This window comes from Parasteatoda tepidariorum, chromosome 3 (genome assembly GCF_982258835.1).
Source record: "Parasteatoda tepidariorum strain Cologne lab strain chromosome 3, Ptep-v5.0, whole genome shotgun sequence".
NCBI lineage: Eukaryota > Metazoa > Arthropoda > Arachnida > Araneae > Theridiidae > Parasteatoda > Parasteatoda tepidariorum.
The window spans coordinates 74,614,775-74,635,263 of record NC_141757.1 but is presented as its reverse complement, the minus strand read 5'-3'; the positions used below and the strand labels follow the sequence as shown (position 1 = coordinate 74,635,263).

General features: G+C 28.8%; 1 protein-coding gene across 4 annotated transcripts in view; it reads right to left on the bottom strand.

The window, feature by feature from the left end:
• Positions 1-20,489, bottom strand: part of LOC107452018 (carbonic anhydrase-related protein 10) — a 476,626-nt gene that overhangs the window by 369,288 nt on the left and 86,849 nt on the right. For all 4 annotated transcript variants that reach the window (XR_015432607.1, XR_001585143.5, XM_016068291.5 and 1 more), the window contains exon 2: positions 2,580-2,627. Coding sequence is in view for 2 of the 4 variants with exons in the window: in XM_016068291.5 (XP_015923777.3) it covers positions 2,580-2,627 (48 nt within the window). In the remaining 2 variants the exon portion in view is untranslated. The remainder of the gene's footprint in view (positions 1-2,579; positions 2,628-20,489) is intronic.

Sequence of the window (20,489 nt, the reverse complement as noted above, 5' to 3'; positions counted from 1 at the left end):
CATCATATTTTATTGGTGGAAAATGTATATTTCTGAAGCTTGAGGTTATATTAGAAAGAAATTACCCTAATATGCCAAAAACAGAAAAAGAAAAAAAAAGGGCTGATGAATTCAGATGTTTTTTTTCCTAATATAGTCTCATTCTTCCCTTTCAAACTCTTTCAAAGTCTATTTGATGCAGTAGGGTTATTAACTGGTATTTTTTTCTCATAATATGTTTACAGTATCTTTGACATTATCTGATTTTCTATGAAGAAATTTTGTGAAAAAAAATTCCAATGAGTACATAGATTTTCTAATTTTTTTTTAAGCTTAACTTATCTATTTTGATATAGAATTAAAAATGAATATTTTAATTTGAAAATATATAGATTAAATATTTATTTATTTTTTGATGAATGACTACATTTATGAACACAATCTGCTTCATTTATTTTGCCATTTTAAAAATCAAGAGAAAAAAAAAAGAAATCACAATTTTAAATTAAAGTTATGGTTTGCTAACTGAAACTTTTTTTTAATAGTTAAAGTACAGGGATCTGTCCAAGCCAAATTTACTACCGTTTAATGGTACCTTTACGAATTCAACTTTAGGAAAAATGATAGAATAATCACACAAAATACTTTTTCTTGAAATTTTATTTTTTGTCTCGTAAGAAACGATAAATCGATATTTTTACTATATTTGTGTTGATTCTATAATATAATTTTTAATTTTCACAAAATAGGTACCTCTCAGAAAAACCCAGACAGACCCCTGAAGTATTCTTTAAATTCTCTATTTCATCTAGTCTTTAAATTTTAATCATGCATTTGTTTCAAAATGGTGGCTATGCATTCAAAGCCATGTATTATAATGAAAAATTATTTTAGTTAGAGCTTCTAAAATATTGTTACAATATAGTTTTAATATTAAGTTAATTTGATTAAATATTTATAATTTTTTTTAATCATAAATTAAAGTTCTTACAGTAAATTTAAATAAAAATCAAAAAAATCTGATTTAAATCAAAAAAATCCGATTTAAATCAAAAAAATCTGATTCTTTTGATTTTTTTTAAAAAAATCAAAAAAATCACGAACCCTGCAATTTAGTGACCAGTGGTAATTTAAAAGTGGCAAAGCTTAAACTGACGATTGGCAATGTTTATTACGGCTTTATGTTAAATATTATTTGTAACATTTCTCAGGCATTTGAAGTAAAGATTTTGAGTCTGAAAGTTATGATAAATTGATTATGACGCTTGAATATTCCGTGACAACTTTATAATTTTAAAGTAATTTTATAAACTATTAAGTTTTTCCTGTGCATGTTTATAGATTTTAAAATTATTTCGATTAGTTCATATTTGCAATGGTAGTTTCCTCATTTTATGCTTTATTTTATAGATATTTGAAAGAAAATGAAAAAAAAATCATCGCAATTAAATAGTTAATCAGAATGTTTGGAAATTTTTTAAGAAAGCTTAAATATTTTATTGATATAAATGCTAAGTTTTTCAAAAAATTACATAATTAATAAATAAAATTACAATTGAAAAAAAATGAATTAAAAGTTTAATTTTGTATCCCCGAAACATTATTTTCCAACATATAAGTAGTATAATATTTATTAAATTCTACTAAGTAATTTTCTGACAATAATTATTGGAATAAATAATATTAAAATAAAAAGTTACTGATTACTTGATCTTATCGAAGAACTTTTTAATTATACTTCATTTTACGCTTATAATTTGATTCAGACCAACTTACGTACTAGATGTAAAAGTTTTATAAATATATATCTTCTTAGTTAATTTAAAATTTAAAAAAAATTATATTAACAATTTCTAGTATTTTTAAACTATTTTACTTTTTTTTATAATACCTTATGCAGAGCAACAAGTTGTAGAACTTTGAAAATAAATTTTACGGCAAAAGTTTTGAATTAAATATTTCTCTTGCAGAATTATGCAATGTAAAAAGGGCCTACTCAACTTTTTAAAAAACTTTTTTTACACTGCAATAACGATATGTTTTTTTTTCTCCAATGCCCACCTGTGTTAACATCCTTCAATTCAGGCATATACAGGGCGATTTTGTTGGCCTCTCTTTCATAGGCACCGTATTAGGTGGGCCAACGTCGCTCCCACAGTGAGGATAGATAGTACAAAGAAGGAAAGAACATCCATGCCTTGCCCGGGATTCGAATCCAGAAGCTTTCTGTTGCAAGGACAGTTCCCTGTCCCCTACACAGGCCATACGAAATAAGCCAGGCTCTATGCACCAGACTCTTAATTTATGCATGAAATGCATGTTAATGATGATTTTCTGAATTGATTATATAAGTTTTTTTAGGCAGAATAAAGGGAATAACAAAATTAAATAAATAATTAATTTTTAAAACCCATGGTTATAAAACAGGTTTCACAAAAGCCCGAATTCCTAAATAATACATTTAATGATTTCATGTATGATGGAAATATAGTCCATTTTTATGAGCAAGACAATTTTTAAACCTTCAAGCAAAAATATAATAAGTGGAATTTTTGAATAATGAAATAATGCATTTTTAGACAAATTCTAGAAACACTAACCTGATATTCCTTCATACATCCACCATTCTTCCCAACTTCCATCTGTGCCTATAAAAATAAGCATAACTATAGTATAATACAATGTGCAATAATCATTTAATGTTCAAACATCACTGTGCTAAAAAAATACAAATTTATTTAAAAAAAGTTTCAAAAGCGGAATTAATTTCGGATAAAGAACAAGAACTAAAGACTCTTGTTGAGCCTCAAATAGTTGGTGCACATATACTGTTAAGTTATAGTATGGTTAATAATGTTAAACCATACAATCATTAAGATTGTCGCAACCCTAATATAATAATATAGTGCTGGATCGAACCATAACATAGTACATTTTAAACAAATTAGCTTCACTAAATTATGGTATAACTTACACGGAAATATGGATTCATTTAATACCTCATAGTAACGGCCAGGGTAACCTGGTTGGTAAGGCACTGGGCTCATGTCCAAGAGGTCGTGGGTTCGTTCTCCGCCAGCCGAAGGCTTCCCGTGTGGTAAATGGTGACTGATGCACGTTAAATCAGTCGAGTCACAAAGTCCTCCATGCTCCCAAAATATGAGAGTACTTATTCAGGAGTTTCCTCGTCTTCTGATGATTTTACCCGTTTAATATTTAGAGTTAAAGTTTTTGAATTGTATCAACTTCTATTTAGCTTATCAAAAGCTTACCAAAAAATGTAATTATATATATTACATAATATGAATTGTATACTATTATTAGTTTATCATAACTTAGCAATTTTAAAAATTAAAATCATAAAAATGCATCTAAAATTAATCCATTACATATATATATAGATTATATGACAAACCTAATTAAAATACTCAAATTAAATAAAATTCTAAAGCTAAATAATCTATATATGCCTCGGTATTTACAAAAGAAACGAAACTATTTAGTTAATAAATCTGAAACTTAGACATATATTTTGTAGTCATGCAGAAAATATAGTTTAAGGGAAAAATCTTTATATTTAATTTAATTAAAAATTTTAATTGGAATTTCCTTTTTTTTGCTGGAAATTGTGTTAATATTTATTCCTTTTAAGTTTTGTTATCTGCAGTATTTTAAATACTTCCATTACAAAATTTCCAACTACTTCATCAAAAAATGTATTATTTAAAAAAATAAATTAGCAAAATAATAATCAATTGGAATTTTGACAGAGAAATTTAATCTGAGTTTTATTAACACTTTAAGCTTTTTCAAATAGTTTGTATTATGTTAGTTTGAATTCAAAGAAATTAAAAATGAAATTTAATTAAATATTTTAAATCTTTTTACTAAGCTCTTATATTTAAGAAAGAATATTCCTTTGAAATTGACATATAAACTTATTAAAACATTTTTTTTTGAATGACATTAAAATATTCTTAAGAATAATTAAAAGATTTGACAGAAACAAACTTTTTGAGGTTTTGATATTAAATAAAAGGCTTTTAATTTAGAATATAAAATTTAAACAGAAAAAAAATTAAGTTGCGCTTTATGAGTTGAAACTGTGCGTATTTTTATAAAGACTCTATTCTTTTCATTTTTTAAATAATTATGTTTGGCAGCTTTATCTTCTATTTAAAATTGCGTACAAAGTGGTGCAGGGAAATCGGACTTTTTAAACGTTAGTACAGTTAGCACTGCAGCATCAGCAGCTTTTTGGATTCGATATATAAGTTTTGGAATGCGTTGCTATTTATCAATCAATTCGAGTTTTGGCAGAGTGAAATACTTCCTTGTGGCAGAGCATTAGGTTCAACGTCATAATTGCGAACAAAAACTATCTGCTAGGATCTGTCCCATAGTCTTGCGATAGTACAAGGTGGATGCGTGATTTTGAAGAAGCTGGTTCATTCTGAAAAAAAAATCTGACTCTTAACATTGAAAATATAGGATTTCAACAAGACCGAGCCCCATCGCACAATAGCCGATAATCAATACCAGCTGTTATCAAGTTGTTTGAAATGAGTGTCATTTCACGTAACAATGACATACCCAGTCCTTCAACTATTAATCTTAAGGTCTACAGTTTCTACCTGTTAGCATATATCTAAAATGCAATGCTTTCCATACATCCTGTGAGCTGAAACATTTTTTTTTATTTTCAACGGTGAGGCAAAAAGTGAAGAAAAGCGTTTAAATATATATGGGTCATTCTCACAAAAACAGTCATTTTCATGTCCCCAGTATATTTTTTGTTTGCTTTACAACTTACGAAAAAAAAAAATTTCAGGGAAAGTGTCCTTCAGAATGCAGGCTAACAAAAGAATAAAAATAAAATTATCAATTTTTATTTTTTATTTATTTTAGGTAATTCGCGATCGCAACGCTCGAGTACGCCGTCTAGCGGGAGCCTGTAAATATCGGACATTAATTTATCACGTTTTCATTTAGTTCCATCAAAGTCATTGACTGAATCAGACGCCACTTTTTAGCAGCAAATAAGAAACAAAATTTCCCTAAGGAAAAGGCCGAAGAACTTGAAAAAAATCTCCAGAATATTAGTAAATCTTTCAGGAACAGAACACGCCAAACATTTGAAGAAAAATTCCTCAATAATTTTTAATTTCTATTATCAACAAACTTGCAACTGATGACTTCCGATTTCGGATACTGTTACAGATGTGTGTATTAAGGTAAAATGCATTTCTTCTGTCTTCAATTCATTACGAATTAAAGTGAAGTCAACATAGCTTTCGTCATTCCAGTGAATAAATATGAATTCAGAACATACAGAATTGTAATAGTTATAGCATATTCTTCTTCGTTATAGTATATATTTCTGTATCCATATAATTCGGAAAACAACAATAAAAAATTATCCAAGTTACTTGAAATAGTGCCATTTGTGCTGATTCTTAATTAATTTAAATCGTTTTCTTGGTAAGTTTTTTTTTAATTTTGAAAGAATAAGTTCAACTAGAATTCAGCTATTCTGTTTTTAGCTACATATTCAAATTCATATCAATTATAAAATTTTGCTGTGTAGTATGTTATCTAAAAGTAATGAAGGTATAAACTATGTATCTATTATTTGAGAATAAAGTTTTCAAACAAGGAACTTATCATTTTGGAATTCTCCGGGAATCATAAATCAGGTAAGTGCAATGATTTTTACAATAAAAAATTTGCTTGTAAATATTTTTTTTTTCATTTGATGATGGTTCTCTACAGAATGGTTTTTTACGTCTGATTAAGAACTATAAGAATAATAAAAAAAAGAAACAATATGAAAGTTTTTATTTCAATGTTAATAATTCTTAAAATCGTTTTTTTTATCCTAAGAATTCTTTATTTTCCGTTTTTTAGTTTATAATTTCTTGATAAAAATTGTTCTCAAAAAACTTTTGAAAAATTAAATGGTATAGCATTATGTGTTTATGTATACTTCTTGTATATTCCAATGTTTGAAATAATATGATTCAGAAAAGTATGGAATAAAAATTCGGTACTTACGACGTATTAACGCCACCGCCGCTACAGATTTGGCGGTTTTTAAGTGCCGCCAATCTGCACTTAAAATTTTTGCGACAGTTCATAAAATAAAACACTTTATTTAAAATCAAAATAGTTAATTGGATTTCGGTGGAAAATGAGCCGATATAGAGTTTAGCATAGATTCAAAACAATCATATCGCCATATGAACTCTGATGAATAAGATTCCAAATGAAATAACATTTCCAAAACGTACGTTTGCCAAGATAAAGTTTTATGTTGTGAGAATTGGTACATTTTCGTTTTTTCGGTAAAATATTTCCCTCCTGAAAAAATAAAATTGTATCTTGTTTTGTTTTTGGCAAATCCCAAAGACGAATATTCGTAGCACTAAAAATGGCGACAAAAAAGAATTGTTTTTTTGTTTTTGTTTCGTCAGCATTCTTTATTTTACGTTTCTTAGTTTCTAAATAATGATTTTTATTGAAACTTGAAATTTTTTGATAAAAATTGTTGTCAAAAAACGTTGTTTACAAAATTAAATTTCATAAAATTATGAGGCTTATGTATACTTTTTGTTCATTTTAATTTTTGAACTAATATGATTCTTAAAACTATAGAATGTAAAGTTTAAATGGGCCTTTCATGTTATATCATTAAATTTAGTAATGCTATTTCTCGGGCATTAGGTTTTAACTCTTATAAGAATATACATATTTTTTTCTGTTAATGTACAAATATTTTTCCGATGTGTTTTGGATATTCCTTCTCTAATAAAAAGAGATACCATTTTGTTTTCGGTTGTACAAGAAAGAAGATCAAGCATTTTTCTTTTTTAAATTTAATAAGCCACATTAAAGAAGGAACGTTGCAATGCTACACGCTACATTAACGACGTCTCTAGAGTAACTGAATGACGGTTCATATGGAAATCGCAGGTAAGCGTCTCATACAACAACGCCCCCTATAGTTCGTTGCGATCGCGAATTAAAATATACCAATATGTCATTCCCTCACTTGTCCCCACTGTTGATTTAAAGAAAGAAAAAATTTTTTCTGAAATAAAAATAAAAAAATTTACAAATTCGTGTTTTTCATTTCAGAATACTGAAATATAGAATTCAGAAAATCAATTTTAAATTTAATTTCTGTTAAAAATATTAACACAGCACTATTTTAAACTTTGTCCCTAGTGTTTCGCGTCATTCCCTCACAACAATGTTCTCATCACCTGCAATCTTCTTATAATTAAAATATTTTTATAAAAACTTTAGCAGTAAGCAACTGGCATCATAGAACAGAATTGCAGTATGTTTCCATCTTCAACTTAAAGAAGCTTTGCTGTGGAATTAATTTGAATGAATCAAACCAGGTAAAATGTTTTACATTTGTCATTCCCTCACGTCGTTTTTTAGAGTAAAATAAAATACAACTTCATCGAGAAAGTGGATAAATATATGTTGCTTTCTTGTATGAATATAATTGCATGTGATTGATTTCAGAAATTAATTTGGCCTAATTGTTATTTTTAAATTTTATAAAATTTGTTATTTCCTCACTAGTGTATAAAGTGAGGGAATTATGCTGAAGTGAGGGAATGATTCAAGTTGAGTATATTATAAATTTTTTTTTGTTCAATCGCACCGGCCAATTTTATTTCCCAAAACTGTAAAAACTATTAAAAATATAAAACTAAATTATAATAAATGTTAGATATACTTAGTATGTTATCATTTTCAAACTTGTGGTAGCTGTAACTTAGAGAAAAACATGTATTAAAATAAAATATCATTCCCTCACTTCTTAAACAGTGAAATTAATTACTTTATTTAAATATTAAGTATAATTTACAGGATATATACTTTTTTTATAATGCCATTACATATTTCTATTAATATAAAAAGTTTCAGAGCTTTTTATTCACTTTACTTTTTCGGGATTTTATGAACTGAAAAATGACAGTTTTTGTGAGAATGACCCATATATAGAAGCTTATTCAAACAGGAGTGCTAGGTACAATAAGTCTTAAATCGCTGCCGAATGGGTGATCTTGCCTCCCAATACCTCGACTCTTTTGTTTAACCTCTAAGTACCCACCAACGGAGTAGTTCATTACTTCTTCAGATTCACAAAGTGAACAAGTGGGATCGAATAAAATGCCTACGAGGAGGGTGCTATTGAACAAGGCAATTCAGAGTTGTAGAGTGACAAAAAGCCGCAACTGCACTTCATCTTGGTTTATTGAGAATAAGAGAACGACTTGATCTCCTCCAGGCCTGATTGAGTCAGAAGGTCTGCTGAAGTATTAGATGTAAATCTTTTTTTCATAAATAGTTTAATCCTCCACTAAGAGTGAGTCAAAACATGATATTGCAGATAAAATCATCGCTATTGCTCAAATGCTACACCAAGCATCCTTAATCGCCACAACAGGTTGAATCTGAAAAACAGCAAATCTTCACGAATCAAAGAAAATATTTTTGACCTTTTTTTACCCTTTAGAAACATAAATGATACACTTTATATATGCACTTTCGTTAATAAAAAAAGGTTTTTTGTGTATGTGTGCTTATTTTCAGGAAAATTTCCTTTTTCTCAGCTTTACCTAACTTTAAATATTGTTCACAGGACAAAAGTAGTAAATTTTCATTTTGTTTTGAAGGAAAGCACCACCATCTGGTAAACTTAACAGATAAATTCTTGAAGCGAGACAATATTTCCGATTTAAGGACTACATTTCAGACAAACGATGTTAACGAATTCTTGTCAATTATAATCTCACATAAATAACTTAATAAGCTTCCAAATTTACTTAAAGGCGCCTTTAGCATGGTATTTCTCCCCCCCCCTTAAGATGTGACATTGACCACGGCTAACAACACGAAGAAAAAAATTCTGATAAAATTGCCTGTATGGTAATGGCATTTCTGAAAATAAAAACATAATTCTGGTAATGAAATCCACGGCTAACTTCTTTTCCATAAAGGAACTTCAAGTAGTCCAGAATAAAGTAACTTGACGAAAGATATTTTTAAAAAATCAGAAAATTGCACATCAATTGAGGACAGCCTGAAATAGCTTAAACCCGTTGTTTAACGTTGTATGACTACATAAATAAATTCTGTAAATTCCTTCTAACATAAAATTTATATTTTTCAGAATAGTTTAACCTTTTTTTTAAAAAAAAAAAAGTATCTGTTTATCAATCTATTAATTTTTAAGAATATTTAAAAAACATTTCGTTTCAAAATGCACGCCAATGACTATGACAATTCAGTTTTTAAAACTTTTTGGTAAAAATATATTTAGTGTTTTGAAATCCTAATAAAATGAATGACGTTGATATTAAAAATTCAATTTTTTAAGGATTCGGGAATTTAGAAAAAGTCAAATATATTACAGATTACATTAAAAATGGCGCTTTATCATTATGAAAGTTGTTTGATAACGTTATTGAGTTTTAAACATATTTCTATACCATTTAGTTTCAAGTTGTAAATCTATAATTGCTATCTAAAGAATATTAAATAGGAATTTATGTTACAATTTTAAGGAAACACTGAATAGATTGGGCCGTATATATCAATTAATCGTAAGTATGGTACTGCAAAGAGGTCTTTTGGGTAATAAGAGTTCTTAATGGGTGAATACCACTGATTTATATTCCTAATACAAGACGTTATCTCTGCTTAAAATGTGACAATGAATTAAATGAATAGTCATTTCGAAATGCATTATTGCAATTTTATATTCTCTCTGCATACAATATTTTTAAAGTTTACAAACTGTTAAATTTATTATGAAAATAGATTGTTAATAATAAATAATGTAAAGTATGCAATTAATATACAGTTGAAATTATCACAATGCCTACATTGTTATCTGCAAGTTTTACTTGCTTTTTCATTTAAAGTATAACAATGGCAAAATAATGTCTAAATTATGCCTACCTAGGCAAATTGATTAAATTTTTTCCGTTTCATAAAATCATTTTAAAAATTAAATTTAATCGAAATTTTAATGTTAAATTTTTACGTTTTAAATATATATGAATAAAGATATATGAATATGGTAAAATAATAATTAAATAAATAGTTATTTAGTCATTTTTCAGAGAAATTTAAACCATGTACTTTGCTCTATTTAAATACACATTTTTATTGATTGCATAAGCTTACATAAAATAATTATGTTTTTGTAAATAGTTTGAGTTTGATTGATAACTTCAGATTAACAAATAATCCATAATGTATTCCCATAAAACATAATTGCAGTTATATATTATTGAGTTTGAAACATTCATATATCGGTCGTTATTTTTGAAAAAAAAGTAATGTAAATAAATAAATGTTTAATTGATATTTCATATGAAGTTCAGGAAAAATTTTCAGTGAAAACTATGCTTATAAGGACAGAAAAAATACGTTTTTTTATTTATTAAGAAAAAATAGATTTTTAACAGAGTGTACTTTTCAATCAGATCGAATTCTTCTAAAATCTATCACACAACTTACAAAAAAAGAAAAAAAATGAAATATATCTTTTCCGTTCATTCAAACTTTCTATTTTCTTCCTTTTTTTTGCGCTCGAAATCGAAATTGTTCGACAATTCTTTATTTTTCTATTATTGTTTTGGATAAACTGAAACGTAAAAAAGATATAGAGTCTGTGAGAAATGAGATTGGAGATTTTCTAGATTAACCGATGGCACTGATAAAACTATCTAGGAAGGACAAGTGCTTTTAAACAATTTCAATTTCGTGCATTTCTAATACTCTATTAAAATGCTTCAAAACTTAAATTCTTCTCGCCTTTAAAGGGAGAAAACATTACCAAAAAGTATTATTAAAATGTTAAAGTCTAATACAAAAGTGTTTCACCAATGCATACGAAATATGTCATTGTTTTCTCAGGACATCATTGAAGAACCTATGCCAACAGAGTATCAAAATATTATTCTGATGTACGAAAAACAATTAGGTTAATAATTTGTTATTTCCCAACAATTATTTTCAAAAATAGTTCTACACTCAGAAAAATTCCGGATCAAATCCACTGTGGTTGCCATTACTTTTTACCGTAAAATCAATTTTTGCTGGAACATATTACGGAACAAAAAAATAGTAGATATCGTAATTTTTATAGTAATAAATGACGTAATATCACTGAATCACATTAATTAAATAAGCAATATTGTATAAATTAAGGTATGGTATTTTATGGTTAAAATCGATTTTACGGTTAAATTGCTTTTACGGATGATGCATCCAAAGCGTAATTTGATCCAGAAATTTTTGTTACTAGTGCGAAAATAAATTCAGGCTTATGAAATGTCACACATTTAGTTAGTAAAGAAACTTTCACGTATTAGTTCTGTTGAAGAGCGCAGTGTGCAACCAAATAATTCTTAAATTCAATTAAGATTTCATTATGATAAAAGTATTAAAATCTTAAAAGTGGCATAGATTTTTTATCATTTAAGGGTGTTTAGTTAGGCATATAACAATAATGCTAAAACAAAGCTTTTTCGATGTACCTTTTCTTGGAATCTAAACAAGGCATGACTCAAGTTTTGTTTCCACAATATATTTACATGTACATGTTTAAACTGTAATAACTGTTAATACATATCTTTGGCATAATATTTTTAAAAAGTTATAAACTGAGAACTTTTAATTTTCTAAAAAGTTTCATCCTTTTTGAGGAAAAATCTTTCATAACTCACGAAGTATTCCTGTTAACGCTAAAACTTTATCACAGTATACAACTTATATATTCCAGAATATCCACGCAAAAATTTCAAACCGATAAGTAGTTTCTTAGAAGAGGTACATCAAAAAAGGTAAGTCTTAGCATTATTGATATATGCCCTACCTACTCCCTTTAAACAGCTTTAGAAAAGTGTATTAGCCAAACAAGATTAATTCAAAAATTTTACTAAATAATATGTACAATAAATAAAGCTAATCAGTCACATTATAACGTAATGACATCCATTTTTAGCATTAAATAAAAATGATTGTTTTGAAAGCATTTTTTTTTTTTAGTTTAAAGACTTTGATAGCGTTTATCAAAAAATCATTACTTGCAGTATTATCTGTTTGTATAAAATAGAAAAACAATTTAGATGCGAAACAAAAATACGTTTTATACACTTAACTAGTTTTTTCTGAAACTACGAAAATAATTCATTCGCCTTTTTAACCCATTTTCAGCCAAGAGTGCGTAAACACACAAATTAAATAAATGTTTTTCTCACTAACGCTTAAAATTTATTTTTCCCCAATTTTATTTTTAAGTTATTTTAAGATGCTCTACAGACATCTATTAAATATTAGTATTTCAATTGGCGTAAACACTTTCTATTGAGAAATTTTCAATATATGCCAGTTTTTTAAATGGAAACAGTTCTTGACAAGTTCAACTTTTTGAAAACGTATAATTATTCCACTTGGGATTAAATGCAAATTTTTATTATGGATAAAGGCTGCAAGTTTTGCAAATAAAATAGAAATAAAACAAATGCTCGAAAAAAACGAGTATTCAACTAAATTGCTTATTCATTGATTTGGTCAAAGTTGCAAACATGTACCATTTTATTTCTTAAAAAACGTATTCTTTTTCATGCACCATTTATGCATATTTCAAAGAAAATAACACCACATTGTATGAAATTTCCATACTTGACCTAAAATGAGTTAGTAAAGGTATTAAAATTATAATGCTTCTGAATAATTAAGTAAATGAATTCCTAATTTAACTACAATTAATTTGCAAATCAAGTTATAATTCAATAGAAACGTTAAGCTTAGAAACTTATTACCACCGCTAAAAATAGAACTCTATAGCAAACGCAAATTCGCAATTCTAAGGCTAAAATAAAACCAACTAAAACATTCATGGGTGACACTTTCGTAGCAGAAAGAATGCAGGAAAATCAAGTAAAACTCTAGAGATAACGACGCCAAATTCCCAACCACTAATGAACATCCGACTGATACCATTCTGCAAAGGAAAATTTCAGCGCCAAAATCTCATCACCAGCCCAGTCACTCGGAAGAGGGTAGGAAAAAAAATCCCAAACACGCCAAAAATTAGAAAAGAAGAAAAAAAAGAGAACTAACACTGTGTGTCATCATAATTAATTAAAGCATCGTGCAAAATTAACTTAAGTCTCGCGTTAAAAATAGTTCCAAAAGTTCGTTAAAAGTCCTAATGACACGCTATCCTCAAATTGTTTTATTTGTCGCTTACAATGGCTCGAGTAACGAGAAAAGCCTGAAATTAAATCAAGACATAAAAAGATCGCGCCACATTCCTGGCCTTCACATTTGTTTAATGCTTGCTCCATTTTAATGAACTATTTGCAAATGCCCGTCAAACCGCCGTGCTGTTGAGATAAATGGATCTGACTTGCGTCAAACAATGATATTTAGAATTCCAAAAAAAATGTGCTACACGTTTTTTTCTTATACTGAAGTGGTAAATATGAAAAATTATGAAGAAGAATTAGTGGCGTTAAAAAGTTTATCACTCTGTTATTTATTGTTGGCTCACAAATTAAAATAAAATATATCGTATCACGCCTCGAGTTGCTTTCAGTTTTATTTTAAATAAAAAAAATAGTGTACAAAATAAAGTGCAGGAATTTTTACTGTTTTTCAAATGGCATCAAAATTTGAATTCTACATACTATTCTACACAATCTTTCGTGTATAACACTAAAGGATAAAAAAAAATCTGTAACTCATTTCTTATATGTTACAGGTTTTTTCTTATCCCTTAGTGTTAAACATGAAAGATTATGTAAAATAATTACCGACGTTTAAAAGATTATTACACTATTATTCATTGTCAGATTGATTTAAAATTTTTCTTAATGTGCGAAGAGTTACTTTCTGTTCTTTTGTAAGGTTAGATTTAGTGCTGAGGTTAGTACAAGCAGGGAAGGCAAATGTTTTGGGTTTTGGTTTTTTATTTCCAGATTTCGAAATATATGTATCAAAAATGGTTATTACGGAACATCTATATATACTCTTACACGGCACCAAAAAAAACCTCATTACAACTCCCTGAATGGCAACGTTAGAAAATCGACCAATGATTGCTGCTAAAAATGTCACATGGCAAATCTAGTTGAGGTGGCTCAACATATAGCGCTTTTAAAAACGGAAACAATAACCAGAGTGAGCATTATCAGGTTGTTCAATTCAGATTCATGTCCTAAAAACATGATAATACTTAATTTAAACTGGCTCAACATATAGCGCTTTTAAAAACGGAAACAATAACCAGAGTGAGCATTATCAGGTTGTTCAATTCAGATTCATGCCCTAAAAACATGATAATATTTAATTTAAACTGGCTCAACATATAGCGCTTTTAAAAACGGAAACAATAACCAGAGTGAGCATTATCAGGTTGTTCAATTCAGATTCATGCCCTAAAAACATGATAATATTTCCTTTAAACTCAATTGGGTATAATATGAAAAAAGCACAACTACTTCCACTTACTAGGAATAACATTTACCTTTTAGTTTAATTAATAAACTGAGTTTTAAATATGCTTACTAAATTCATAAACTTCGGTAAAACAACAATATAAATTATTTCCAAAGGAACTAGACTAATACAATTCCAACCTGGCGAGTAGCGACTTATAACAAGACACTTCGTTTGATGCTTTTACTTGTTGCTAGAAATCATGCTCGCAGAAAATGCTGTTTACTAGTTAAATTTAGTAAGAATAACACGATCTGCGACGTAGGCTATAGTATACCCAATTAGGAATTAATTGAAGTGAGAATGCTTTAAAAAGCCGTGGTTGAATTTATATTTTTCTACTGGGAGCTACCTAAACGTCTAAAAAACGTCTAAGTGTTTGTATTGAATGCATTGAAATTTTTTATATTTCGCGTTTATTTATGCATTAAATTTTCACGCTTTAAAATGTAGAATATTAGTGAAGCTGCTAGGGCTTTTAAACGTAATGAAAGAAAACACGTTCGAAGAGCCCAAGAAAGTGTTGAGGAATGTTATGGAAGACGTAGATTGCAGAGATCAAGTGCAATAATAACTGTTCAAGATGTAACAGTAGATGTCGAAGAGTATAATATTGGCTCAATGACGGAACAATGTGATTATTGTAATGCTTACTTCTGAGCCAAAGAAAGAAATTCTTCTGGCAAATATACGAAATGCTGCCACGATGGAAAAATTAATTTGCCAACACTAACATTCCCGAGTTGCTGCAAAAATTATTAAGTGATAATTCGATTGAGCCACGAAATTATCAAAATCATATCCGGGAATATAATTCTGCTCTTGCTTTTGCATCATTTGGAGCACACATAAAGCCACCTCCTGGAAATGGACCGTATTGATTTCGGACGGTAAAATTTATCATATGGTGTCACCTTTGTATAGCAATGATAATGCTGGATATGGGCATCGGTATATTTTTGATTCAAGTACAATACTATGTTTTTGATGATAATATACTATGTCTTTGTGCTAGAACATTGTGTTCATTGGCGAGCGAGCGCAGCGAGCCATGGTTCACGGCGTGAACCACATAGGATTGCGTAGCAATTGTCGGGGGTTGGCGAGCGTTAGCGAGCAGGGGGTGGAGCTTCCTAGTTCTGTATACTATGTTTTCTTTAGTTTTAATAATTGCCTAATAGTAAATTCTATTTGAGTATTTAAAATTTAAATGTTTTAATAAATATCTCAGTGTATATAAATGTACATTAAAAAGATCATTACGGATAATTCCGTATAATATGTTATTCTTTAGCTTTAATAAATACCTAATAATAAATTTTACTTAAATAACTTAAATTTAAATGTTTTAATAAATATATCAATTGTAAAAAAAATCAGTTATTAGTATAATTTTATTGAATCACTACTGCTGCAATCTACATTTATCGTTCAAAACTGGACTATTGCTTTTCTAGGAAACAGTGCAAGTTTCTGTCATTCAGAGAGGAATACAAACTTAATTTATCGCAGCAAAAGGAATTTATTATCATTTGAAATCTCGACCACTTTTTGACTCAGTAACCTTGTAATTATGAACCCAACCCAGAAGAAACTCCTGGATCCAGCATTGAGAGAAACTACCCTTCGTATAGGACGTTTTGATGGAACTAACTCGCATTTGCATTGCATGGAAAGAAAAACCATGAAAACCTCCAACGGTTAGTCCGAAAGCAAGGGGATACTGACCCATGAATTCGTCTGCCCCGGAGGATATGCCCACTGTGGTCGGTACAAGCCAGGTGCAAAATTCATATCGACCTGCCATCACTGGGATTCGAACCTGGGACACTTCATTGGGAGGTGAACATTCTATTACGTGAGACACCAAGGCTTGATTGCTTATTATTTACTTTTTTATATGTTTTTCTTATTATTTACTTGCAAACTATAACTAAGCCTTGCCCTTCTAAGTAATAAATTCTCAAATCTTCGTATGGGTATGCGTGCTTCCTAAGGGTATGCTTTTAATGTTTAAAAAAATTAAAAAAAAAAATCGTATCTTTAGTGTACGTGAAAAATGCAAATTTTAAGCTTTTCAATTTATTTTGTATCATAAATACATTCTTGGATTGCATATTACTTGCGTCTCTTGAAATACCATACTTATAAAACACATTTAAGTTCTGCTCTCTAACTAGTTAGGTAAGAATAAATCTGCCAACCATTGAGATCAGAGCTAACGTTTGTTATTGTTTGGATCAGAGTATAATTATCTTAACCAAACCTTCGAATAGTACTTTTCCCGGCGGATGCGTATTTGTCCAAATTATTGGAGCGAAAAAAGAAATAGGGAAACCCTTTTTTTTCCTTGGACTGATGCGATTGCTCCTGATTAACGGACTCTACCTTTCTTAAGAGGACTTAGTTTCGGTCCTCCTACTCTCATCCAGGTTTTCCTTTTCCAGCCAGTTAATTCTATGGGATATATTGACTCGAAAGCTCTAGGTTAAATAAAGGCGAAACGGGTATTTATTGGTTTTATTCGCAGAAGAAGAGTTTCAGGTGTACATAACGAATTACTTTAGAGTATTGAATCATAACTTTTATATTTTGATGGAGAGCTGAAATTATGGTAATTATAGCGTTGCTAATCCAACAAACCTAATGAAAATCTAGAAAAAAAAACTCCTATTGAATTTCAATAATAGAAGGTTTTACGGAAAAAAATTCTGTATCAAAGCACGGTGTAAAGTACCGGTAGTTTGGGTGCATCATCCGTAAAGTCAATTTTTACCGTAAAATATTATACCGTATTTTTTATTTATTTAATTAAAGTGATTCAGTGATTTTACGGTAGGGGAGAGTGGGGTCAATTGTAACATTTTCTACTTAACTATATTTAACTAACAAAAAATCCAATATATTATTAGTATTAATTGACAGACGAGTAAAGTAGACTATCCTCTACTAGAAAAAAAATAAATACCTGATTTGAAATATTATTATATTAGTTATTAACAATTTTTGAAAGTCGTGCAGTTGTTACAATTGTCCCCACTTACGGGGTCAATTGTAACAGTTCATAAATTCAATTAAAACATAGTTAATTATTCATATTATCATAGTTGTGATATATTTTTTTATTGATCAAAATAGTAGTGATGTTTTAGGAGTAAAAATAATAATGAGCAGAAATCTAAAGGGTTAAACTTTTAACTTTAAGGGGTTAAAAATTTTAATTTATGCTGTGAAAGGAGACAAATAAAATAATGCACATGCAACATAATATAAACATAATATAACTATTGGTGGTTCTTAAAGAGTTAAGTAATGGTTTGTAAACATAAGATTATTTATTTTCAGCTGTTACAATCGTCCCTTTACTTATTGTTACAATTGTCCCCAAGACGCCATTTCAGCTTCATTTGTTAAAAACAATGCTAGTTAATTAGCAAAACTAATCTTTTTTTTTATTGAAATGTTAATTAAGGTGTCCACTTACATATTCGGTTAATAATTTTTATTTGTTTAAACAAAATTACTTTGTTACAATATAATATTCTAAAACCAAAAAAAGTACTTGCGTGGCGTGAAAATATCTTTTGTGATGTAACTCATTCAAAAGTACAAAAAAATGGTTGCCATCAGGGGTGTACATGTAGATTTATTAAATACACCTTGTGCGCCACCTAGGAACCAAATCTAGAACCCGACACTCGAAATTTTTGCTCTGTTACAATCGTACCCTGTTACAATTGACCCCACTCTCCCCTACTTATTACTGTAAGAAATATGATGATACTTTTGTTCCGGAACAAGTTCCGGAAAAAAAATGGAATATATATTAAAGGATTGATGAAATGGCAATAAAAAGTACCTGAACCTTAAGTGCTAGTACCGAAATTTGATTCGGTATTTTCTTCGTAGTTAGATATACTATTGCATAAGCACTAAATAGCGCACTGTTAAAAGTCTTGAAGCGTGTTGAAAGATAACTTTAGCGATCTGAGATCTTAATATAATGCTAAATTGAACAATATCATGCAAGACAGTGTTTCTTAAATCTCATTACAGGATTTTATAGTTTAACTTAGCTAATATAATGCATATGACTTTCAATTTACTACATATTAAGGCCTTAATTTCTAATTAATAAAGGTTTCAGTTTACTTCCTCGTTATGATTCAAGGTGCTCGTGTGATATAACGTTGAACTGACATTTCTGAAAATGCAATAACAGCTAACATATATGCACTTCGCATGTGTTCTACTTTTTACATATGTTTTCCACAATTCTTAACTACATTTTTAATTTTAGTCAAAAATATTTTCCTTACAATTGAATACCTGTAAGTGACGTAATCGTAGGTAAATCGTGATATTTGTTGATTCAAAAGCCAGAAGCTGTGATAATGTTTTAGCGCTAACAAGAATACTTTTTGAGTTATGAAAGATTTTTGCTCAAAAATAATGAAACTTTTTTAAAAAATTAAAAGTTCTGAGTTAATAATTTTTTTAAAAATTTTATTATTACCACACATATGATTTGGTAATTGGTAATTTGGTATTTAGATATGTATTAACAGTTATAGTGTAAACTTGTATAAGTGCAAAAAAACTAAAGCAATATCTTAATTAGATGCTGAGAAAAGGTACATCGAAAAAAGTCTGTTTCAGCATTATTGGTATATGCCTAACCGACTGATCTTAAAAATAATACACTGTATAATGAAGGTATTTGACACACTAATGAAGGAAAATACATACAATTTCCTCTTTTTCTAAATAAAAAAATATTTCTGAAAAAGTCTTAAAATTTATTTTTCAATCTATTAAATTTAGTCTTCTAATTTAGAATAATTTCAAGAAACTCTAACAAAACAAATATTTTTCCATCTTTTTTCCCAATTCTCCAAAACCTTAGGCTAAGTTTTTCATTGGATAAAATCCCAAGAACCACTTACCGGATGTCTTCTATTTCAGACATAAATTTTAAAATACGAAAGTCGTTATGGTCAGAAGTTCCTTTCGGTTCTTTTATTCCCATTTTAATATATGGAACTAATAAATTCTCCCTTAACCCGTCATTATTATCCTACTGTACAGCCCTCCTTAAGAGAAGAAAAAGAAAAGTTCGAATATTCGAATAAACCCCTTTCTATTCTTCTGTTCCACCTTTTTCAGACACTTGCTTTAATTTCGTCGAGAAAATTCATTTCCCACGCTTGATTTAAAATCCTAATGACCAGAGGGAATTGAGGAGGGCCCCGAGATTTATACTTTCAAGAAAAATCGAAATTCCAGAACATTATTCCTTAGTACCGTTTGCACGCACTGCCTTCAATAATTGTTTTTTCAGTTCGAATTTATAGCTTTGAAATTACACAGTCATTGGACAGTGAGGAACATTATCATATAATTTACGATAATTTGATAGTTTCGGTAGTTTGATTGCAATTGATTTCTTTCTGAGTCATAGAATTTGTAATATCGACATTATTTAACTTTCATTTTAAAGTGCTTCAAGATAAAAGAGTCAACTCCATACAAACTTTAAATATTTAAAAGCGATTATTAAAAGAGTACAGAGTGTTCCAAAAATGAAAAATAGTTTTCAGAAATACATAAAGGGATAGTGTATGGTTCGCTGCGTTCTATTTAGGAAACTAATTGTTTAATCTCACTAGTCAAATTTCAAAATCTGTTTGTCAAACAATGTTGTCAAAAGATGACGCTGTTGACTAGAAAAAGCATAAAATTGTTTCAAATAATAATTTAAAGTATTAAATAAAACTAGCTTTAAAATTATATAGATATTCTAAATTTGCTAAAAATTGTTGAATTACCTTTATAAATTTTACGGGTTTATATTACGGGATTAAATAATGTTTGATTATGTTTATTTTAAAATTCTACATTCTAAACAAATGTAATGTTAAATAATGTATATATATAAACCAGAATATGTATGTATGTACCTAATGCAAATC